Here is a 25,743-nt window from a genome sequence, read left to right on the forward strand (position 1 = left end):
TATTTAAATTATCTGCTTAAATGACAGTAACTCAAATTGCCTGGGATATCCGCTTAAAATTTTCCACATGAAAAATTTGAATTTGATTTGCAAACAGAGCTAAACAATGCGTCGATTGTAAGGCACTCAATGCCAAATAGTATATAATTGATGTTTTAGTTTATATTCGTGCTTCTTCAAGTATAAATATTGCGTAAACGGATTTTAGGGAAGGACAACGCCCAAAAGCAGGCTGTGTTGTTGAAGCAATGTTTCAAGTTGCTCAAGCATTTCCCAGGAACTGAGGTGGAAATGTTTCAATTTGCTCAAAATCTATTTGCTCAACTAACGAAACCCACACACAAAACAACAGCACAACAGCACCGCGAAGAAACACATATAGTGGAACTTTATGCCAACTAAAAGCTCAAATATATTTAATTAAAAAAACAAAATATAAAATTATAATTTAATTAAAGTTTCCATTATATAATCGTTTTTAGTTTAAGGTCATATGACCTTACATATCATGGAATTTTTGAGTTTTTAAGGAAATATTTTTTATGGGTGTATATGCTATATTAATATAAATTGAAGTTAATCCGATAAATAACTGGCTTATTTCTTACTGCGAAACAATGCTGTCAATATAATATGGTTATCCATTCACTTAGGTAGATGAACCCTTTGAGTTGTGGTCAGGAGTCAGTTTTGTGCCTGTGTGCGAGTCCTGCCGCAAGGACGATGAAGAGGAGAGCTGAATGACACAGCATTGTAACCGCACATGTGCCAAAGATACATAGATATACCGACACACCCACGCAAACAGGAATGGCAAATATATGCTTTGCGACTTTTAGGAGCAGGTCCTCGCTTCTCATTTGTGTGTGTGCTGTCAATATTTTATAAAGTCATGTGGCAAATTATGGTCTCTGCGAGTATGCCGATGCTACAGCCGTATACTAGTTAAATTTATTTACTTGCCATTTGTTCGATTATCCCAGCGACAGTCGTTGTTCTTGAAACTCATTCGGTTTTCGAGATAAAAGAACATTTATGCGCTTAATTGAATGCCATGTAATGTAAATGAATCTATGGGAAAATGAAGTGCTTTAATTAATTTGTTACTGACTTATAATTTATACGCACTGAACATTGCTCATACGCCCCGTGGTGCAGGCTCTCTTGCGCTTTTGCATTCGAGAGTTTTAATTGCACATTTTTCAATTAAAAACTATGTGAGAGGGTGCATTCGGCTTGGGGGCGTGAGGTTGCAGATTTGTTTATACGATTGCATTGTTTAATTGAATTTACTGTAACAAATGAGAGGCCAAAGGCAGCGGCGAAAAACCAAACCAAACAACAGCATCAAAAGTTCACAAGTGCAATTAATTTTGGGCTGTGTGTTTTTATTCTGTTTCGTTTTTGTTTCGCGAGGCGCACAGCTCGATTTCAGCTTTTTGCTCATTTCTGCTTTCGGATTTTATTCTCATTAAATTTAGCCAGCTATAAATCAGCAGAAAACGGTGACAATTTAAATGATTCTTTTTATGCCGGTATTTATTTACTTGAGTAAAAACGTGATATGCCAACTGAAGTGCTGGCAAAAGTAGTAACAAAATATATGGTAAACTGTAAACATTTGGAAATTGTGTGTGAGTTTTCTTTGAAAATATTTATCTTTTAAAACTTCTGGTAAATATTTGAATTTAAAATTTCCGAATTTGAAGACCGCAAAATTAATTGATATATAATAATTAATCCGCATGTTTTGCTTATTTTTCGAGACATTTAAAGTCCTTGTGGCTTAAACTTTGACCCAACAACTAAGGATGCCTCAATTCCACTTTGATTCAAGCTTCACAAACTCGACAAAAAAGTAAAACGCTCTTAAAGTTACCAGTGGCAACTTTTCTCGTTCATTTTCCTCTGGCAAAAGTTTGTTTTTGTTAGAATAGTTTTGCTTCCGCTTGTGTCTATCATTCAGCTGCTGTTGTTTCATCTGTCTGCTTCTTTGCATTACATATTCCTTGGCTGCCGGAGGAGCCAGGATCTGTGCTTCCGCCCAAAACTCCTCCCTTTTGCCATTCTGCCATACTGCTATTTTATGGCAGTTTCGAACAGGAAATGTTAAGCACGGAAATCATGCGCGCCCGACTATGACAACGACATCGAAATGCTTTTTCTTCAGCTCTTCTGCCTTTGTGCATTTTCCTGTTATCTGACTGGCTTTGTCTCGGCATGCCGGCAATGTTAAATTGGAAAAGTCGGCAATAATTTAAACCAAGAACATTGAAATTTTGCTTACATAAGATTGGGGTTCAACCTGTCAGCATGAATACTTTTTAGAATTTTCACAGCGATGAATATCAGTTTGGTCTTCCTATTTTTAACTTTTTTGCTTTTGATACCAAATCTGTTTGGTTTCAGCTGGTCATGATGGGAACTTTATATCTTAAAAAGCTTGTGAAAAGTTGTTCGTTCACTCAAACCATGTATCCATTTCCTAATTTCTTACAGACTGCATGTACTTTTATAAGTTTCATACAACTTCTCCATTTTTCTCGCCTTCATAAACATTCTCTAGCTATCTTAAGTCAATATAAATCATTAGGAATTTGACAAAAAAAAATGTAGTTCAAAACCAATTTTCTTGCTCTTAAGCCTGTTAGATAAATTTAAGAATTTCAACAGCTATTTCAAGCAAATAACTTTTCCCTTCCATTTAGTTCGCAATATTCATTTTCATGGCAAAAGTGTGCACTTCTCAACGCGTTGTTAGAATATTAAATTATTTAAAAAAGAGCAAATAAAATCTGCTTTCTATTCAGTCTGTCAGGAAGCATAATTTTCAGAATTTTCTCAGCCACCGCATGGCAGTTCTTTCATCAAGCTCTCAGAACTTCTGCTATTGGCACTTTAATGGATACACATGAAAGGAAGTGAGCTGTGCCAGAAGTGGGTGCAATGATTGGGTGGAATAGGGCACGCAGAGGCAGCAGATGTTGCAAGGAAGTGCGGTTGCAAGACGTCGCTTTTGTGTTGTTTTGTGGCTTTTCCCAGCGACACGAAAATGGCGTCAGCTGCAATAGAGCAACTTCCTAGACCCCCGAGCTAAAGCTAAATAATCGGAATTGAGATTTTGTGAAACAAATGCTGATTGCCCAAACCCTAATATGCCTTGCGTGAGTCTTTAATTTGTGCAATTTCCTCGGAATACTAGGCCTTAAAGGCAGTCATTAGCGAAGCTTGCTATCCGTCTCCCCGGATTGGGTGTTAGCTTTAAAAGTTTTCTGTTTGGCCGGGTACGGGGCGTATACGTAATGCACTTCTAGCTTTCCTCATTCCACACACATGTATCTTGTTTATTTAATATTATACCATCTCCGCCTCTGTCTTGTCTAGACTTTCGAGTGCTACTCGTTCAACCGCCTACCTCCCCCTAACTGGGCGTGGCGGCTGAAAGGGTTTCGAGGATTCGCGTGGTATCTGTTGGATGTGCAATGCAAAATCTCATTTTCGAGGCTCAATTCCAGCGGGGAGGGTCCCGTTTAAATTGCAACTTGACTCGCTGCAATTCTTTTCAGGTGCCAGGTGAGACTGACTGCCTTATGTCACGTACTTGATTGCGATTCTATTGGCCCGGCATTGGTTATTGATGCACCGGTCCTTTACTTTGACTCTTGGCTATGCTTCTGCCAAGAATCGATACTCTGTATTGGCAAACTTTGCTGCTTTTGAAAGCAATCCTCAACAAATAAATAAAATAAAATTGATGCTGTAAAATAAATAGAACAGGACTAATGAGGAGAACACTTTGTAACATTAATGTCTGCATTATCTGGGTAGTAAGAGGTGTCAGCTAAAAGTTGAAGTAAATCGTAAATTCAAAATAAACCATATCGCTTGATTTATGTATACGCAGAAACAAATGCTTAGTCCTGAAATGTTTAGCTTCCGTTTAACTATAAAAATGTTTGTCTGAAAAATATATCTATGTTTCCATTTAAACAAATTAATGAAACTTATTAGCCTTGGAGCTTTATCACATACAAACAGCTTGCACTAAGTACATACAAAGTAGAGTGGGGCTACTTAACCGATATATAATATTTGTGTGTTCTCTTAACTTATTATAATCTTATTAAACAAGCAAAGTGTGCTAGATGGAATTTTCATTTTGATGTGAGATTAGGCTTAAGTATGGGCTCTAGAACTTTTGTTAGCCATCCTTGTTAGCCATCCAACCATGATGTCAGTCGGTATTGTTGGAGTCTTTATTTGGATTTAGGGGCTTGAAATTACTGCAGGCTGGGCTTAAAGCTTGACTTAGCCCCGACTTAATTGAGATTCCACCTTATGGCGCAAAACTGATTAATTTGTCACTCGTGTGTGTCCTTTGACTTGGCTTGCTGCAGGATTGCAGGCAGTCTTGAACGGAGAAGCAAGGACTTAAGCCGATTATGCGGTGTGGCTGTGTTAATCCTCTCGCTGCCCTTCTGCTGGACATGAGATATTGTCTTGCCTCTCATCCGTTCTCTCTTTTGGCCAAGTCAACCCTTTATTGAAGCTAATTAGACAGAGAATGGTGTTGCCGTCGCATTCTCACTCTCGCCATTTCCCCACGCTCCCTTGTTAAATATGACAAATATCACACATACGCTCCGTTGGTGGCCGGCAGTAGTCAGCAGTTGATAAATCTTTCTCAAGTTGTTTGTGTTTGTCCAGTGACGTCAGCAAATGCGTGTTATTTGCTTTTTTGATTCCCTCTTCATACTTTTAGCTGTGATTACACAACTTTTTACTGTCATCGTGCAAAGCGGATCACCGTTGAAACTTGATAAATGAATCGATAACTTGTGTCCCTGACTTTACTTGGCTTCCTCCTTTCTTCTGTAATCGATGGAAAACCTGTCAGCCAACTGGTAGTTATGTCATGAGCAGTCTGCAATTACAATTAAATTTCCCCTTAAGTATGTGGGTGTAGGCGCACCATGAACATGGCGTAGCACAATTTTCAGGGCAACCTGAGTGTCTTCATATAATTCATATGCATAAGCATATGTACATATGTATGTGCATTTGCTTGTGTGACCACTTGGCCAGGCTTAACCCCGAAGTAAGTGGCCGCATGCCTCGAGTATTGTTGGCGGGTCGCGAGTCTAATTAGCCGCTTACACACACGCACACAGCGACAGACAGCCAATTAAAATTCCCTTTTAGCCAACCGCTGCTGATGGCCAAAAGGTAGTTAACTTAAATTAAGACCCGAGTCTAACAACAATTTATTGAGGTATGAAGGGGTCCAGGTAGTTAAATAAGCTTAGAAAAGTTTTAAATGATCATTTTATACCACAGACCCAATTTTTGGTCTTTGGTTAGCTTTGAATAATAATAATATACATTGTGTTTTTTTTAATTCAGATATATTTATTATTATCAGAAACTAATGGGGAACTCGTTATTTGATATATCTTTAAAATAATGTATAATTATAAATTGATTTATAAGTTCTAAATTCTCTCATCATCGTAACACTTAAATTATAGTGCTACTTATATAATATTTAGCATTATTAACACCTATCTAGTTCAATCTTTTTAACGCGCAGTCGTGTCAATTTAATTTCCTGTCGCGCATTAATTTATTTTCCAAACTCTCAGTCTCACTACAAACTAATTTAAAATATTACATTATTCAACAATTTAATACATTAAAATGCAAATATCATTAAACATTTAATTTTTAAATAACGAATTTAAATTATTCGTTTTTTTTCAGGTTCACCCAGGAATTCAGGGATTCTAGTGCATTTGCTGGCCATTTGAATTATGGTAAGTGTTGCTTTGGTTTGGTTTATATATTGATCGCCGGCGGTAATTGACTGAAATAATTCAGTGTTTTTGCCGCTCGTTCATTTCGGCTCTTCATTAATTCCGTTTTGGCCAATTGACGTATGTCAATTAGTTTCCCTGCTGTTGCGATGATGAAACAAAACCCCATTTGTTGTTTGGGATTTGCGACTTGATTGCCTGATTGCGGTGTTGGAGATGAAGTTTCATTGCATGTCATGATTGGATGATTCGACAGTTTCTCGTAGATATAATTAGCACCGGATGCAGGGTGAACGAGGTGCAGATTTAGTATGGAAAACAATTGCCCTCCTCTGCATCGTTGCTTTCATCAATCTTCGTTTGGCATTGACTTCCACTTTCCCCTCCGCTTAAATGGCGTTAAATGTAAATGTACAAAAGACAAATTTCGTAAATTCACAATGTGCGCCGAAGGCGATTAATTTTGCCGGGAGACATGCCACTTGCCGCAGCCCGAAATTCAGGCAGTCAGTGTCAGCCGGGCGGCAAATGTGTCTTGTAGACGTCCGCCCCTGCACCTCCCCGCCACCTTGCGCCCCACCTCACCCTCGCCCTCGCCCTTTGACCTCGCCCTTTTGTGGCAACGCTTATGTGGGCGTGGGCAAGCAATTTATCTTTCACTTTTTTCAGCGCTGCAGCTTGTGGCTTCTCCATTTCGTTCCACTTTCTCAGCATGGAAAAGAAAATTACAGAACAAATTTCTGCATCAGTATCATAATTAGTAGTGCATTGATAAATTATCATTTTTTACATTACAACAATAAAGCGATAAAGTAAAAATGCTTAGAATTTTAAATATCAACGAAATTAAACTTAAATTTATGATTTTTTATTTGGTATTCTTTATTCTGACAATTAGTTTTCTTTTAACGTTGTGCTGCTATTATTCATTATACATCGAATACGGAATTAAAGGCCAACTGTGAAGATATGTCCTTTTTTCTTTGCGTGTCTTTCCGTTTCTCAGTTGAGCTCGGCAATTATGCGTAATTCGCATTTTTTCGTTGCATACTTCGGTGCGTTGTGCTGATGCGGGATGATGTGGGCTCAGGGACGCTGAAGGTGGAGGACTTTGGAGGGCGATGGCTAGGGAAAGGCATGCCAAAAATTAATACAGCCACATACCTCGAATGGCGAACTGGCATGTGCAGCTTAAGCCAGCTGCGGCTTCTGTTTCCACCGGCACCGTAATTAAGTTGAAATTAATGGAAAATTGCTGCACTTTACCGCAGAGTTCAGCGAAACAGTATGGCCAAGATGAAGGCACACAGTGTGGCTAAAATTACGAACGTAAGATATGCGAACGTAACTTTTATCAGGATGGTGATTCAGAAATTTTTCTTCTTTTGTTAAATTATTTTTGCCGCGTGTGCTTTAAAAGTTTATCCAATGAAAAATTGTTTATCCAATTTTAAATGCAACTAAAAGCAAATGATTTCCGTACTTCGTTTTATCTAAATTACCAAAAATTGAATTTTTCCCTTTATTATTTATCAATTTGCTGGCCATGGGGAATATTTTCGGGCACACTGGCAGTGGCACCTGACCAGGCTCAAAGTGGAAAATAACTTAATTGACTGGATGGATGCTGTGGATGCTGTGGAGAGGAGCAAATGGGCTGGTATCCTCCAGAGACATCTCATCTGCCCACATTTATTCCCTCTTTTCTCTTGTATTCTGTTCGCGGGGCGAGGAGTTTGCGAATTTAAATGGGTTTCCTTGTTGTTGTATTGGCATCGCAATGCAAATTTCTTTTCGATAGAGGATCTGGTTGCGAGTCGAACAATTTGCCGATTAATTGCCATTAAATTGGCCTGGTATAGTTGAAAATTTAAGGGATTAGCGACCGTGGTTATTCACATGAAAACCATTGCAAATGGCAAAGGGCCCCGGGAGATTTTCTGGCCATGATGGATGCGAAAGCTCAATCAAATTGGATGCTCAAATGGGAAAGCAACATTGAAAGCCACTCAATATAGCTATCCATTCAGGCTTATAATCATATAATCAAATGTTGTTCAGTGAGGCTTATAATGAAATAATCAAATATTATTCATTCACATTTGTATGAAATTCTCAGGACACCGACGTCATTTTAGTTGTGATCCATCGATTAGCTAGAATCATTCGTTCGTTTATGTTGCTTCCCAACAGTCACAAAGAAAAACGTATTTTTGGGCAGAATAAAATCCAAAGGGAAATCCCTGCACAATAGCAAATGCTATTCTAATCAGAATGCAGCAACTCCGATTCCCTTTCGGCCAATTGCCATAAATCCAATAAAGCCATAAATGCAAATGCAGGTGCAGCTGCCAGCAATTGCATGAAATTGGGAAGGTAGCTGCTGTTTTTAAAAGGAACACTCTTTGAATGAAAGGGTACATTGGTTTTTAAAGTGTGATTAAACCTATAATAATATAATAAAAAGAAAAATCAAAAATAATCAAAAGAAAAATTATTATATATACATAATACATAAGGCTTAAATACGGTTTTCGAAATTTCGACATTTAAGCAATAACGTGTTTTAGTTGAGCTAGCTGTGCCGAACATTTCTGTTTGTATTTTTTTGGGTTACTTATCAGATTCTAAAAGAGAGCTGTTGAAAAATCTCTATTATTTATAGCTTGATTACCAGCCACAAATCATCCTATCAGAACTTGAAGAAATCCTAGGATAGCCAATTGAATTGAACAAAACTAATTGCTAATTTGTTTTACCATAACAGGCCTTTGTCAACATGACGGTGCCGTCGCCAGCCACGGTTAAGCTGAGCAGATTCTTCATTACAAGCCCGCTGATCGATAGCAATCTGGGCCAGAATGCGGCCACCAATGGCGATGCCATCGATGCCAGCGTCGACGGGATTGCAGCCGACTGAAGTGCATCCGGTGCAACAGGTGCATGTGCATGCCACGCCCTCCAATCCGCAGGAGATTCACCAGGACCGAAGTCCACACAACCACCACGTCAAACTGCCACCGCTGGAACTGCTGGTGGAGAACAAGATCAGCTACAGCAGCTACCAGCAGCACAATCAAAACCGCTCCAAGCGAAGTTCCCTGAGCAGTCCCTCGTCCAGTGAGGATTGTGTCAGTGCTGCCAGGGCAAGCATTTTTGATGACGCCGCCGAGAGTTTTGTGATCAATTTCCCCTCGGAATCGGCATCCTCGCAGCACCTGCTGCCCTTGTCAGAGACGGTGCCGTTGCTCACCCACATCGAGGCCACGGTGGTGGATAAGCAGCGTTCCATAAGGCTGAACAAGAATAGTGCCTCGCTGATATTTACCAAGAAGGAACTAAACCAGGGAAACCATCAACATCAGCATCACCATCATCATCATCATCATCATCATCAGCAGCAACAGCAGCAAAGGCGGCAGCACCACAGCAGTCTATACGGAGTGGGTAGGAAGCCCACCAAGCACCTGCCACCCACCAGGGGTCAACATCAGCGTCGAAGCCTACCGCTCAGCTATAACAACAATCTGGTGACCACAGCTCCAACAGGAGGAGGGGGAGGCGGAGCAGGAGCCGGTGGGGCAGCCAAGCTAGTGCCGCTCAAGCAGCAGCAGCACCAGCACCACGGAGCAGGTCACACGGCACCACCCACGGCCAACGTCGTTGTTGCTGCTGGAGCGGGGGCTGCGGCTCCGTCCGCCCGCAAGCAGCTCTCCTACTCCTGGTACGCGCCCGTCTACAGTGCCCTCGAGGAGGAGCTGGAGCAGGACTCGCGGGTGGGTGACCATTACTTTTTACACATTTAAAACTTTTAACAATAATGTATTTTATATTTTCATAATTAAATGTTTAATTTTAAAATAACTTAATGCTCTAATATATTCAAAGCAGTTTAATTTAGCTTACTTCACATTACTTATTTAAATAAAATTTGTTTACTAAATTTAAAAACATAAATCCTATTTCATACTCAAATTTCTCTAATCGTGCATGTCATTACCTGTTTGCAGGAGACCTTAAAAATAAATGCAAAATATTTAAATTTAAAAGCTTGTTTTGTTCATTATAATATAGCTATTATTAAATTAGTTTTTCTACATATTGGAAAGTAATTTAAATACAATTACTTGAAATAATATAACTGTATAATAATATGATATAAAAGCTTCAAAAATATCGAAATCATTAACTCAGTTTCCTAATGCTTAACCCCGCAGGACTCCTCGCCAATCCACAATCTGGCCAACACAAAGCAGCACCAGCGCTCCGCCAGCCAAAAGGCCACCACCGTCCTGCATGCCACGCCCCGCCACGATCACGCCCTCGATTCTGCCGACGCCGAGACGGTTGCGCTGCTGGACACGCAGGCGCGCAGCAAGGTCATCATTTCCTCGGCGAATGGTGACGCTGGCGGAGCAGGGGCTGGAGGTGGATTTGGTGGAGGCGGCGGAGGATCTGGCATCGGCGGAGCTCTGGCTGCGAATGGAGGTGATCTGGAGAGCTCGCTGGGACTTTCCGGCGGTGGGCAGTTGCCGCGAAGGCGTCGCTTCGAGAACTTTCTCAAATCGCTGGTGGGACTCAAGGCGAGCAGCAGTCGCGGCGGAGGAGGTGGAGGCGGATCAGGAGGAGGAGGAGGAGTTGTCGGTGGAGGCGGAGGCGCAGCTGAGCGAGAACGACCCGCCTCCCCTGAGATACGTATCACCCGCACTCCCTCCGAGCAGGATGTGGTGCTGCGGGATCCCTCTGGCCGGCAGCTAGCCAACGGCCAAGGACATGCCAGCCTGAGCATCAGCGGTTCGAGCAGCTCCTTGAATGTGGTCCAGCAGAAGATATGGCACCTCATGCGACGCGAGGGCAGCGCCAGCAGCCTGCACCAGGAGAAGTCCCAGTCGATTGTCCAGTACACGGGACTGCGCAAGTGCGAAACAGTCCTGGCCCTCACCCGTCAATCGCAGTCGCACGGCCAAGTGCATGGCTTGAGCCAGAGCCGGAGTCAGGGACACTCGTTGGCTGTCCATGGCAGCGGGATATTCAGTTCGAGTGGAGTGGAGCAGATCCGACCACTGAACCGCCTGCGTAACTCTGTGAGCAGCATTAATGGGGTGGGCACCTGTTCACGTTGCTCCAGCTTGTTATCCCTGGCTGCCTCCGGCTCGCGTTACTCCCTGGCCAATGGTTTTGTGCCACGGCCGAACTCGGCCGTGGAAGGAGAGGAGCAGCGGCGGACGCAGGAGCCGCACATCAATGTGAATGCCCAGATCAGACTAAGCGGTGGAGCAACTGCCAACGCGACCAGTCCCAGTCCGCCGTCCAATGTGACCACGGCCACGCTGCACTCGAGTTCCGCCAATAATCTGAATGTAAATCAGGAGGACCAGCCGCCCACGTCCACGCCCACGCCCGCCACCACGCCTTGTGAAGCACCCGGAGGCGGCGGAGGCGGCGAATTGGGACCCTTTGGAACCAATCACGCTTATCCACTGACCGTGAGCTCCCTGCTCTCCATGGCCAGTGCGAATCAAGCGGCCCAGGCTTGCTGCGTCCGGGATGGGATTGCGTTGAAGCGCCGTGAGATGCTCGGCTCTGCCGATGCTACGCCCTCGGTGGGCACTCCGGCCACGCCCACCACCACCACGTTCCAGCCCTTCACCTGCAAGCTGTGCCTCATCGATGTGGAGGATGTGGGCGAAGCCATGGCGCTGCAACAGTGCGGCTGCCAGTTCTGCATCGAGGTGAGTGCCATTTCCAATTTCTTATTCAAATAAAATACAAGAAATATAGTGTCTTTAAATCGCATTTATTATGTTCTGAGTTCGACAAAAAAATATTCATTTCAGAACACAAATAAAAACTTTCAAATACTTTATTCAAATGTTTAGAATTGAGCTGTCATCAGCTGATTATATAACTCACACCAATGAGTATATAATATAAAAAACTTAACAAAACAATAAGACATCTGTTCTAAGTCGAACTCCAACTGCTATAAAAACTCTATCTGTTTTAAACCACAAAACTTAGAAACAGCAAACATCATGTATATATGTGGTATTTAAACAATTGAACAAGTTGGCAAACAGAGGATTAGCACTGTTTGAAAAAATTAAAAAGCTGTCATGATAACTTTACTGTTGAACAAAATTTATGCCACAAAAGGTTAGCTGCTGAAAATATAGTTTGCAACTTTAAAACATCAAGACATCAATAATAAAAAACCAGTTGAAGAATCTAACTGATTCCAATTATGCACTTCATAAATATGATAGCAAATAAATTTCTTTACTTTATTAGGCCAGTCAAAAATTTCTATCTTTGCCAATGCTGATGATGATTTTTATTCGATAATAATTTCCATTTGTCTTTGCGGCTTTAGATAAAATTGTGATTTTATTGGGGAAATTCCTCTAAGCCGCAGAAAGATTTTCCTTGTGGTTTTTCCTTACTTCTCCCTATTGATTGGTTCCCCGCACACACACTCACAGTAAGCTGCATATGTTAGCTTTCTTATTAGGAATTTTTCCCCCATTTTTCTCCGCCAGTTTTTCCGCTCCTTTTCCTCTTTTTCCAGGTGCACCAATGGGGAAAATTGAAAAATGACGCACAGGCAGACGCAATATTTTGCAAGTGTTAGGACCGAGTTTCTGGCTGGCAGCTTAACCCAAAGCTGAATGTTGGGCATAAATAATCAGAAAAGCCAAATGTATTTTCTGATATTTGATAACTTTACGTTTATAGATTAAGTTCGCACATGTTGCGGTGGGTTCTGTTTAAACTTTTCTATACATTTAGGTTAATATTGGGAGGGCAATTTGAAACATTTGCCCGCAGCTTAAATTCGGCTTACTAAACGTATTCACTTTTGTATTTACTTTTAATGCTATGGGATTATGGAAAATGGTAGGAATTTAATTCTATTAGAGGTAAAGCTGTTTCTGTTCCTGTTTTAATAGTTCAACACAAGTGTATTTGTGTTTTTCATGTAAAATTATTTAAAGCTTTGACATGTTATGTTCATGCTCATTGAATTGAATGATTTGCTGTAAATTATATGAACACTTATTTAATATCTTATCAAACGTTCTATCTTATCTGCATATTGATTACTTGTAATTTCAAACAACACCACACTTATATACCTTGTTGGAACTACAGAGAAAACTACACTTTAATTTTTCTTAAAATTTGTGGCATTTTCATGACCATTTTCTCAAAATGTTCTGCATTTTACCGGCCTGCAGCTAACGATGTTTTTCTGCTGCAGTCAGTAAAAGAAAATATTAAGTGCATTTGCAAAGCTAATCCACATCATCATCTGCATCTGCATCTGCATCAACATCAGCCTCATTTATTCCCTCAATTTGCATAGCAATTTGCTCGAGGAGAGGAAATATGGAAGGAAGTCGTCAGCAACAAGGGGTTAATGCTGCAAGGTGACTCATCTGAGATGCTAGCTGGCTCAGCGTTTCCTTCCATTTCGCCGCTACAAAGTAATTTCAGCAAAATGCGCTGCGTATCCTGAGCATCCTGTTCGTCCTGCTTTCGCACTAACAAAAGCCAAGTCCCCAGGCCCGGGACTCCTACAGCCTTTACTTTACTCTGCCATAAACAAATTGCACTTGTCTTGAAGGGGAAAGGGGAAGAGGGAGGCTGGCACAAATTGCATGAAGCATTTTAAATAATTAAGTAAATGATTAGGGAAGTGCAGCAGAGAACAGAAGCAAGGGCTAAGGCGTATTCCTTTTTTCAGCTGCCAGTGAATCTAATTTCATGTGTCTAATGTCGAGAATAATTCTTTCTTGCGCTTAAATAAATTAGGCAAAGTTCACACGTAAGGGCTGCATATAAGGAAACTGAAAAAAAAGAAAAGAACAGGAAATAAATTTAATTAATTTAATGTTACTATGTTACACCAAAAATCTGATCCGCTGTAATTAAGGTTTTAAAATAATTAAACTCGCCATTTTCTGTCTATAATTTATTTGGAATTTGCAGTCAAAAGCTGAACACAAAAATCGAAAACTTCTTTTTTTTCAAATTTTCTAAACGCGGTATTTTTTTTTTGTTCAGATCTAGGATCTAGTTGATAAATTTTTCGACAGTGCAATAAACGGAAAAATAAACATTCGGCAACACTAGACGAAGCCACTAAATAAGCGAGCTTTAGTCTGTTCCTCTTGTTGCTCAACTTGTGTGCAGCTGAAATTTATTGCACGCACACTCACCCGAACACCTGGCTGAAACATGTTCGCTGGCAGGACGTGAGGACCACGCCCCCGGCTCGGCTCATCCATCCCAGGAGTTCCGGCTACGTGTCTAATGGCTACAGATGTACTGCCATGTCTTCGTGTCCTGGCCGGGGCCATTTGTCAACCTTAAACTAAACTGCTGCCGTTCGAGGGTCTGCCACTTTGTTTGCTCTTGCTCTTGCTCTTGCGGTTTTTCCATCTTCTTTTCCCATTTGAGCAGCAAATTATTGCCAAACATTGCTCATACGCAGCGGTGGCCGCATTCGCCTAATTGAAAACCAAACGAACGGAATTTCAATGCAAACAACATTTTCATTTGTTTACACAGCGCTCTTGTCTCTTTCCGCCCTGATGTTCCCGTCTCGCTCCATATAACATTTACGATTCACTGAGTTGACAAATTTTCCGCTCTTGGATAAAAACACACACAGCAACAGCGGGAAAAATACTAGTCAGACATCAACAAAATGGCCAGAACAGCACAATCCTGGAACAAAAAAATAAAAAAAATGATATTCCACTATGAAACGGTATATCACTCTTATGCAGCATCATCATAATTCACGTTTAGTCTGGGGCGCACACACCCAAGGCAAATGGTTGATAAATGCTATATAAATTGAGCTGGAGTCGCTGCTCCCGGGTGAAAGTTACGCCACAAACTGGTATCTTTATGATATTTCGCTCGCAGTCTAGCATTTGTCGCTTCGCCATTAATTCTTATCGCAGATCTGGAGAAATGAAAGCACAACGCAGTAAAGTGTTTTGTTTGCTTAAATTTGTTTTTGATGCATATAAGAAGAATACAATTTGCTAACGGAAATACTTTTGTTTAAGTTGCATTTAAGCAAAATTGAAGAAAAGACATTAAAGTTTACTTTATGGAATATTATATTACAAAATTTCCTTAACTTGTTGATAGCACATTATGCTAAGTATGAAGTAATTTTAAAAAGTCCCAGAGGAGTGAGTTAAAGTTTTGTTTCCGTGAAGATTAAAATTGATGAGAAAATGTGGCACTTTATAAATAATGGACTATAATACTTTGATTGTCGTTTCTCCCAATATTCCTGGGCTGTGATTTTGCCTTTTTTTTGTGGCACGCTCCTCGTGCAGTTCAAATATTTTGCAACTGGCTTGCTGAGAGCAAACTCTTCACGTGGCACTCATAGTTCTCATGGTTGCCCCATCCATCTGCATGTTACATCACGGAGGCGGGGGAAAAGTGGATGCGGGCTGCTCCTCCGCTGACTGCGCATGAAAAATGGCGACGCTTATTAAACATGCTCGAATGGACGGCAACGCATCCTGATGACGAGGAGAGTGGCGCTGGTAGAGCTATAAACTGGTAGAAATTTATGCACCAGCGATGAGGTTTAAACTCTGCCATTTGATGTGCCACAAGCGGGGGGTTAATGTGGGAGTGGGGGAGTGGGTCGGATTTGTAAGAGCACCACTGCCACTAGCACTCATTAGTTTGTGCGTGTGTGTAATAAATTTAGAATAACAAGAGGTCCTCCGACAGTGGGTCAGGAAAAATCGGACAAAGGCAGCCAGACAAAGTCGTCGTCGTCGTCGTCGTCGTCTGGCCTCAATTACTTGTCTCTTTTAGCGGCTTTGGATGATGACGTGCTCCCGGGAACTCGGACCATGGGTTAAAGTTTTCACAGGCGCCACAATGTAAGCATATTATGGAAGTTTATGCTACAGACTGAGTTCCGATTTAGAGATGTCGACGCTTTTCAACTGAACAAGCCTTCACTTGAATAAAACTTTATTAAACTCAAAAATTAAGGATCTGGATTTGTTGTGTGCCTGTAGTAATACAATTACGTCTGTCTTTTCTTTATCTTGATTTAAATAGTAGTTTCTTGGCATCACTGTCCTAAAATTATCCTTTTCCATACTCATGAGCTGCTTTGCTGAAGTTACTTTTACCTTTGGTCTGGAGGCATTCTCTATTTGTTTAGCTCACATTCGACTCTGCGAGAAAGAGCCCCATTTTGCTATTTGTTTGTTGCTGTGTACTGCAGCCCCATTCATTACTGGATGCTGCAGAATTCTCCCGTGCTCTGTTTTGGTTTCCTTTTTGTGTTAATTGAGCTGCTCGGCTGGTGTTCTTGCTGCCTTTTCCGATGGCCACAAGCTGAAAAGTAAATTAACACGGAAAAAAGGGAGCCTGAAACACGAGCAGCCACCTGACTGTACCATAAACGCTGTGTATACGCTATATGCTATATGCGCTTTATGTGTGAATGGAATTTACACAGGAGTAGTGGCAGGTGGAGGGGTGGGGGAACCACCGTCTGCGGTGGTTCTACATGAGATGGGGGATTCAAAGGGAAAAGCCAAGCGAAACAACACGCGAGCAATTAAAATGCTCGACAACAAATTGCTATCAGGTACTCAAAATTCAAAAGAGAAGAGACAGCACTACTGCCAAAGAAAGAGATGAAAGCGTTAAGGGTGAGCGAGACGGAAGGAATTTATGCATAAACAAATAAAAACGACAACATATTCACTGAAGTTGGATTACATCTCGTAGAGTGTACAATTTTTCAGGAAATGTATTTTCGGCTATTTTTTTAATAATTGTTTGTAAACATGAGGCAGGAGTTTTCAAAACAGAGACTAACGCATTAATTTGTATTTTATTTTGCAGCTGTTTGGGTTTCAATAATTAAGTAGTCTGCCAAAAAATTAAGCCTTTTATTTTCTTTATTATAATTTTAATCTGCAACTGTTGGTATCAATCAAATCTTCCAATATAGCCTTGTAATTTTCTTATAACAATTTAAAATTTAAGTATATTCTCGTCTATGACTGTAAGCAATAAAATCATGAAAAGAGCTCAATTTAAATCTTAGAATGGACAAGCCCCAGAATTAGGATCAAACTTTGCAATCTCTTGTCCTTGGCCTCCCTTAATTTTGTATTTGATGTGGGAATTTATGAGAAACAAGGACTGAAATGATTTCATTTAGATTTATTCCCGCCAGAAATTGGCGCCTCATTGTTTAGACTTTTCCCTATAACCCCCCGCAGCTCCCAACAATGTGGAGTATTCCCCTGAAAAGCCAGTGAAAATTTATGACTGCCAGCAAAGACTGGCTCAAAACGAAGACATTCGCCATGGGAAAGTGAGGCCAAAGACTCGCTGGGGTCTCGCCTCGTAATTGCAGTCAACATTTTAGCATTTTCAAGCAAAGCGAGAAAACAAATAAAATAAAAAAGCAAAGGAGAACACGTGACTGGCATAGAAACCATTGGGATGGTGACCTCGAACCCCTATCTCCCATACCCCTTCCCTTCCCTCATTTTTTCTCTCTCTGTATCTGCCTGAAAAAAATACTTGTAAAATGTAAATGTTTATAGCTGGAGAGGCGCGAGAAAAGAGCTCTTGAAATGGACTTTAACTGGGTGGGTGGGCGTCCGATTGCACTGGAAAATATTGGATTAAACAAAAATCTGCAGAACTAAATATACATATGATAAAGTATACTTCAAGTAAAAACAAAAAGTGCAAACGTTATCTGTCACACAACTTGAACAATTAACACATTTTATTTAAAAATTCAAAATTTATAAAGATATTTCAAGCGAAACTCCTTTTAATGCATTTATTTGTGATTAATGTCGAACCAATGACTTGATTATACATATATTCCTTGCAATTTTCCCGAGTGCAGCAATGCCACTCTTTGAGTTTTGGTTATGAACTTGTTGACGTTGGGATTCCGCTCTCCTCCGAAATGGAAAAGCACTCTTGGGACGCAAAGGGAGGCGAAAGCAATTTCCGGGCGGGTCAGGCATTTTCCCTGCTCTGCGCGTCATTTCCGGTTTCTCAGTTTCCAGCAGTTGTTGCTTCTTAGTGGGCGCATTTGTCTTGGCCAAGAATTAAAGTGTATTTCGGCCACAAGCATTAGGCTAACGTGTCGAAAATTGGCCAAATCCGTTTCAGTATTGGCGGCCTTTTTTTTTGCTTTGCTCATTTGGTATGCAAATGTGCGTCAATAATGAATTGTTTCTCTTTTTTTTTTTTTTGCTGGTTTGCAACGAAGAAATTGAAATTGGAATTTCGGGCGCGTAGCAAATTGGCTGGCAAATGTTTGCTTGCTCTTTGTTCAGTTTGTCGAGCGATTATGCAGCAAATTGGCAGTGAAATTGCGGCTCAACCAAGGGTCAAAGGCTGCTTCTGCCCACATCACGTGTGTCCTGTGTCCTGTGTCCTGTCCCTCGTTGGACTCGTATGTGTCTGGTCTGGACAGAGCGGAAGTGTTGGGCTTATCGCAACGGAAGTGGATAACTGCATTGGTCAGTTGGTTGGGCACTGCAGTAGTTGGTCCTCTGTAATCGACAGTCAGTTTAGATTGCTCAATTGCCGATTGCGAGTGGCCCTTGGCTAAAAGCCATCCGAGTAGGCCCAATTGATGTGGCCATTTAATGAGTAATATGTGGTTGCTGGCACTCTCTGTTATTTGCGTATGTCTTTTGACCAGGCTAATTTTTCTTAAAAGTTGGAAAAACAAAGCAAAATCAAATCAAGTTCATTTGAGAAACTTTCATCTTTTATCCTAGAACTTCATCAACTTCATCACCTGTATTCTCAATAATTGTTTGAAACTGTTTTCAATAGTTTTTCTGCTGCTTTTTATAGCAATTCATTGTTTTGTTTATTATCATGAGTAGTTATGATCAGTTTTGTAACTACTTATTGAACTTTAACCAAAGTATTCCCCGGGATAACTTTTAATTTTACAGAGATTGTGAATCGTGCTCAACAATGTTGCAAGTAAAGGCAACACCAACATAGTTAAGGCAGGAAATCACGGGTGCTGTTTGTTCTGTGGAATTTCTGGTAGTTTAACCTGTGGTGGCCTAGTTAACCTGAATGCTGACGTTGCCGCAGGCTCTGAATCTGATTGGAAGTGAATTTGCGCTGACCAGGCTTAAACGGAAAATGTAACAAGAAGCGCATTGTTGCCGAGCTGGAAGGTTTGTGGTAACTATAGATGATGTGGTTGCCATTGTATTTTGACCTTATCAGAGCAGAAGCAAACTAAATTCTTGGCTTTTACCCTGGCCGCAAAATACCATTGGCTTATCAGCCAAATTCCAGCATTCTAAACTGCTGCAATGCCCGAAACTTTTACAAGGATATTCATACATCTGCTCTTATAGTTGATGACATGCAGCCCAGTTTGCTTTCTGCTCTCACGAAACAAGTTGCAAACAAGCACAAAACTTTGCCTCTCGGCTGTGAGATCGCAACAAAAGTTGCTCCTCCTCGAATGGAAACCGCTACTTGCTATTTTCTTTACGACTTCTTTTAATATTTATACTTTTTGTTGCCCGCGATGGTTTTGGGTAGTTGGCCTCACAAAAGTTTAGACTTTGTCGAATCTAACCGAAAAATGTAGAAGGATTTCCGACACCCTCCTTCTGCGGGACATGTGCAAATAGAGAGTTTTCTCCACAGCGGTACAATGTAACTGCATGGCTGCGTGGCCGTAAATATCATTTACACCAGTCAGATATTTGACTTTCGCCCTGCGCTTGCCAAAATTGAAAAAGTTTTCCCGGCTTTTGTGCGAGTGCGTGCGCAAGTGTGGACTGCATTTTTCAGCTTCTTTTCCTTTATTTTTAATTGACTAACTTGACTAAAGAAGGGTGACAAACTTCAACATAAGGGCTGTTGGAAAAAAAAAACAAGGAACGCATACGCTCTGTCAAATTGAATTTTGATTCAATTTGCGATGGCATCAGCGCTGTCAACGTTGCCAAATTGCATTTGCACATTTTACACGTGACTGCCGTTGCAGCAGCATATTTTCCCCATTTCGCGAGGTGTCAAAAAAACGCGTTCACCTGTGAATTTGAAATATTCACTAAAGCATTTGAGTGCGCATATATATTTTTGGAATTTGCCGCCTCGCAGGACTCGAGAATGTCAGAGGTGGCAAGTCAATCCGAAATTAATGCATAATGTGTAAAAATGGTTAAAATATGCCAAATTATCTGAGTACCAAATTTCTTTAATCGTTGAATTAATTTAGGCATATGTTTTATTAATTTAAAATCTATATAAATGTATTATAAATTTCATCTTTATAAAACATATAAAATACCTATAACGTTACTTTCATGTTTACCATATTTAATATTCACTTCTGACCAAATATTCAATATGAAATTGTAAACAAACATTTGGAGCATGCAATTTATGTATTTTTTTTTTATTTTCAAATGCATTTCAGGCGTAAATTACGCAAATATTTGATATTTAAAATTGTTTAGCTTTAAGCCTTGGTTTCTTGTTTCGTACGTGAATACAATTTGTAAACTGCAACGCCTGATTCCCGTATTCAATTCAATCATGCAAAATGTATAAACGTAATGTAAGCACTTAATGACATGAGATTCCATTCATATGAAGTGCCTTTTATTCGCTATTGGAAACTGTAAATTAATTCAACTACATAAGAGCGAAATTAAATAGCCATCCAATAAAGTAATGTGGCCTGTGAAAAGCGCTCAAAAAAAAACAAAAACTCATGATTTTTGATTTGCCTGACAGCCACGGATAATATTTCCTGCTGCTGGAAAATCAGTCTATTAAAAGTCATCATTTCATTTTGTTAACTGGCCAACAGGGCTTTCACAAACAGCATTTAAATAAGCCAGCAGAGTTTGTATTTTGTGTCTAGACCGGAAATGAAAAACGTTATTGCCAACGCTCCAGGTGTTTGGACATTGTGTCGAGTTCCGCAGTAATTCCAAAAAATGTCATTCAAACGAAATGAAACGTAAACTGGCCCAAATTCCAATGCCTGCCTTTCAAGTGCTAAGCATAATTTAAATAATTTTTTTAGCCACTGAAATAACGCAAAAGGGAAATGGAATAGGACTTAGCAAAATCCGCTTAAGTGAGACGCTTGGCTTAAATATAAACTCTCGCTTCGTCGTTTTTTTTTTTTTCTTTTTGTGTTATCAAAATAGTTGCTGGCATTATCAGGGACTGGCATTAGAGCTGGTTTTCTGTCATGGACCAAGCATTTCCAATCAATTGAAATTCAATGCTCCAGTGCAGAACGAAGCGGAAACGGAAGTGGAACTTTGGACATGCAATTTAAATTCAATTTTACACACACAAACAGAGAAGTGAGAGGATGTCAAGGATGAGCAGGTGGCTAGGGTGGATCTCAGCTATGAGCTGCTTGCCGCCTTTTATGACGATTCCCCACACAAATGGGTTTCATTCGATTTGGCCAGGACGTTGCCCACCCACAGGGACAGTTCGGGGTCAGGGAGCCAGGGAGCCAGAGAGCCATCGAGGCGACAAAGGCTACCATTACTTATGGGAATCGTTGGGGAGGTTTAACAATGGCAGTTACTCCTTTCGTTCCGCTGGGTTGTTGTAGGGTATCAAATATCTGATTTTTCATTGCAACTTTACAGGAAGAAATCATGTTTATTAAAACAAATTGGCATTGGAATAATAAAAGTATGCATTCTTAAATTAAATTTTCTTTTTCATCTAAATTGAGTCCTATCTTTTCAGTCTTAAATTTAACACAATTGATAAAGAGTAGACATTTTTTAATTTTACAATTTAATAAATTTCACTTTAAATTTTCAGTCGTTTCAATTTTTATTGGTGAGGTGTCAATAGTGTCCCGTTTCTATCGCTATACCCATCTACTGCTTTTCTATGTTTTGCTGTCCCAGTCGCTTGTTGCTCTTGCATTTCAATTGATGGCACCATCATTAAACTTTCAATGTTTATCCCCACCAACGCTAGCTGAATTCTAAAAACAAACCGCATATACTATAAACTTCCGCTTCCTCCCCTTTCGCTCACACAAACAGTCGCAATATTATGTTGCAAACAAGTCACAACAGCAACAATATCGGCCACAATTGCTAAGCGGATTGGGTTACTTCCGCGTATAATATCCTGGACGCTGACAATGTTGTCCTGCTCCTTTGTGATGGGATTGACTTAATGCCAACTTGGCAACTTGGCTGGCAACTATAAATAGATCAGACCACACATCTGCCGGTTTTCCAAGACGCTTGAGACAATTCGCAATTTCTTCTCCAAATATTTTATAAACAGTCATATATAGTCTTAAGTTTATATAACAGTAGCCAGTAAATAACATAAAATGGCTGGCGAATAAATAAATAAATTTAAATCTAAAATATAAGTTTCTAGGCATTTCGGGATTGGTTTTTATTAAACCATGAGATACTCTTTCTTGATGTTATTAATTGTATTCATATATCATAAACATTTTTGTAATATTATAAGGGCTCTGAATAACTGTTTCATAAATTTATAATCATTTATATTAACATCGATTAATCAGTAATTAAGCACTAATTTAATGCCATATTTTTTTTTCTGTGAAACAATTACCAATTGACATTCAACACGTCCCCTGCTGCTGTTGCCGATGGCCGTGTAAATCAGACTAATTAAATCAGAATGCGGCATTAAAAGTTTATGGTGTAGTCCTGTGGGCCAAGGCAGCAGGACATTAATGTAATCATTGGCCATAAATTTGCATTTATGACGCGTCTTGCGCACGTTGTCGTAGCAATTCATTTGCCGGTCAGCGATCCTGTCATCTCAGAACGCAGCATGCGGACGCGGACAAGGACGAACTGGCGTATTAATTAAAGTGTCGCCGCTAATGAGTTAGATTAAAGCGGGCAGATGCGCGTGTTTCCCGGCGCCAGTGCCTCGCTTTCATTCCGGGCGGGCGTGCGTGTAATTGGCAATATCTGCTGGCCAGGATTACACCAGACCACGTTTGCTTGTCTGTGTGTGGGTGTGTGTTTGTGTGTGTGGTTCAGGATGTGGGTTTCGGGTCTGAGGCATTCATTAAGCTCTTTATGCACGATGTCGCGTAATGTGGCCGGATTGCTCGCTCCCAATTTATTGCGATTACCAGTTAAGGCGCAGAAAAGTATGCTACGATAAACTTGATTGCAACTTGCTGGTAAGGTTCTTCCTTTTGTTGGTCAATTTAAAGCCTAAGCGACATAGAAAAACTAACCTCTAACTAACAAGTTATATGTAATGTGTTTTTAATTTAAAACTTAATTAACTAATATTCATTAATCTTAACTTTGATATTTATTATTTGCTTGCAGTATAATGTCATCAAATAATAAACAAAGTTTTCTGAAAGACCATTTTATTTATATGAACGTAAGAACATCACTGTTAAAAATAAATTTTTCCGTCTTGTTTTCTTGTAATATTTTTGCAGAAAAAAGTCTTCTCTTTGATTGAGCTGCTTTCTAGCGTAAATAATTTAAATTGACGAAACTTTTGCATTCAAAAGCGGAAATCCTCAGAGAAAAATAAACAAAAATCAGACGTTTTATTACAACATTTTATTTTGCTAAGAATGGCAAAGGGAAAGAATGAGAAGATTGAGGAAAATATATACAGCAGCCATATATCAGAATTATACAGCAATAACTATGGAAATGTTTATAACGAGCGAGTCATCTGTCTTTTTCTGAGAGCTGCAGCTGATAAAATAAAATAAATTCGCATATTAAATGTACATTTTCTGCGTCTTTGCCCTGCACATATTTTATGCCCTTAAACATTCGCCAACTGACATTATTAATACTAATTTATACACAAGCCTGCGAGTCTCTGTGTGTTTTTGTAAGCTTGTTTGCGGCAGTTGGCTTTTTAAATGGCCTACACAATTGCTGACGCACACAAAGGTTGCCATGGGGCTGCCTCAATGTGCAAAATTTGTCTTTTCAATTGTGCATGTGCTGCTGGCCTCATAAATGTTTTATGTGGTTATACTCGACATTTATTCGCCCAACAATACACACACATCTGTCACACCAGGACTGTAAAGCCATTTCAAATGAAATTCTTCTGCTATTGATTTTCGAGAATTTAATTAAACCCTTTCGCCACACGATGTATTATCAATAAATTTGTGTGCCAAATCCATAATCCCCGCCCGTATTTGTAGCCCTGATAAATCGAAAAGGATACAGTGGGACCCACAAAGGAAAGGGCATCGCACGCCAGCAAATGCCAGCCAGCAGCTCACCAGCTGCACCACAATCCAGGTTGCAGGCCACTAAATTGTGGCACCAGCTGGCACACAGCCATCTGGACAGGTGCTATCACTCCGCTCCCGGCTCTTTCGGCCATAACCCCCGGCTGACTGTATTTCCAGCGCCCGCCCGGCTATAAAGCCCTTGCCGTGCATTGCAAATCCGGCGGCTGTGGCTCCTGTGGCCTGACTGACTGATGGCCAGGTGAAGCCTTCAACGCCGGGATTAAGTGAAGCTGGGTGGGCGATGTGCGCACACTAAGAAAATGTGTGATATGTTGTAGAAATCTCCTTTAATATAAAATCATTTGGTCTTTTATTTGCAGATGTATAATATTTTATTTTTGATGGAACATTTTTTATGAGGTATTCATGTCCGATTTATAACTTTTAAAATGTTATACATTAATTATTAATTTTAATGTTTTATGAATGTGCTTATTTCCATTTCATTTCCATTTGTACCTTAATACGAAAAAACTCGCTAATTAAACTGAAATTAAATTCTCAGTAAATGAAACGTATGTAAATGAAATTTTACAATTGTAAAACAAAATATTTTCTTCGCTAAATGAATAATAACTATATTTTAACTTAAGTTTTTTTTTCTTTTAGTTAGGTGCGATATTTTCTAATTTATAATTCAACTAAACATGCATGAATATCTTGACATTGAGCCCACAAGTAAAAATGTATAATAATTTAAAGGGTATGGGCACAAGTTTCGCAAAGTGGTTTATTCCGTTGCTCTAATAAAAACTTTCATTTTCGCAAAATATCTAGTTTCATTATTGCAGTCAGCAAACAGAAAGTTGCTAGCAGCCCAAATACTTCCTGAAGCTGTTCAAAAAAGGGAGAAATTCACTTTTAATTATTTACGGCTAAACAGAAAGTTGGCCACGAGTAGGAGAGTGGCCGCAGGAGACACTTTTTGTGCTAGGGACATAGAAAACTTTTTGCCAAATGCCGTTTGCCTGGCTTCTGTCGCCCTTAATTCATTTGGCAGCGGGGGAAATGCGGAAAATATGGTTGGTGTCGAAGCATTTGAGAGTTTCCTTCGGTTCCGTTTGCAATTCCATTACTTTAATGTGCCAGGAAGGAAAGCGAAAACTTTTAAATCTTTATTTATAAAAGCTTCCGCACAGGCGGCAACTTTTGTGTGCGAGTGAAAATGAAATAATTCCAACAGCCGCAGCTTTGCGGTGGGCCATGCGGTTTTCCCTGGCCAAAACTATGCCAGCTAAACTTGCTAAATGCCCTGACAAACTTTTGCCCTACTATAAAGCATGTATATATATATATATTATATATATATATACCTAGTTTAAGCTGGATTACGCTTAGGACGTGCAAATTGTTTAGCTAATTCATCGCCCCGACCTATTCTCTCTGCTTGCAGTGCATGCGGGCCTACGTGGAGTTTGAGATATCCGAGGGCGCCTACGAGATCTCCTGTCCGGACGCCAAGTGTCCGGCCCAGGGCGCCATTTCCCTGCCCGAGATCGCGAACCTAACCACAACGAATCTGCTGAAGAAGCACCATCGCTATCGCCTGAATCGAGGTGGGTTTTTCATTGAATG

General features: G+C 40.3%; 1 protein-coding gene across 2 annotated transcripts in view; it reads left to right on the forward strand.

The window, feature by feature from the left end:
• Positions 1-25,743, forward strand: part of LOC108143419 — a 60,664-nt gene that overhangs the window by 33,416 nt on the left and 1,505 nt on the right. For both annotated transcript variants that reach the window (XM_041707745.1, XM_017267823.2), the window contains 4 exons: positions 5,761-5,813; positions 8,581-9,589; positions 10,031-11,545; positions 25,562-25,724. In XM_041707745.1, coding sequence (XP_041563679.1) covers positions 8,675-9,589; positions 10,031-11,545; positions 25,562-25,724 — 2,593 coding nt within the window. In that variant the 5' untranslated portion in view covers positions 5,761-5,813; positions 8,581-8,674. The remainder of the gene's footprint in view (positions 1-5,760; positions 5,814-8,580; positions 9,590-10,030; positions 11,546-25,561; positions 25,725-25,743) is intronic.

This window comes from Drosophila elegans, unplaced genomic scaffold (assembly GCF_018152505.1).
Source record: "Drosophila elegans isolate 14027-0461.03 unplaced genomic scaffold, ASM1815250v1 contig_183, whole genome shotgun sequence".
NCBI lineage: Eukaryota > Metazoa > Arthropoda > Insecta > Diptera > Drosophilidae > Drosophila > Drosophila elegans.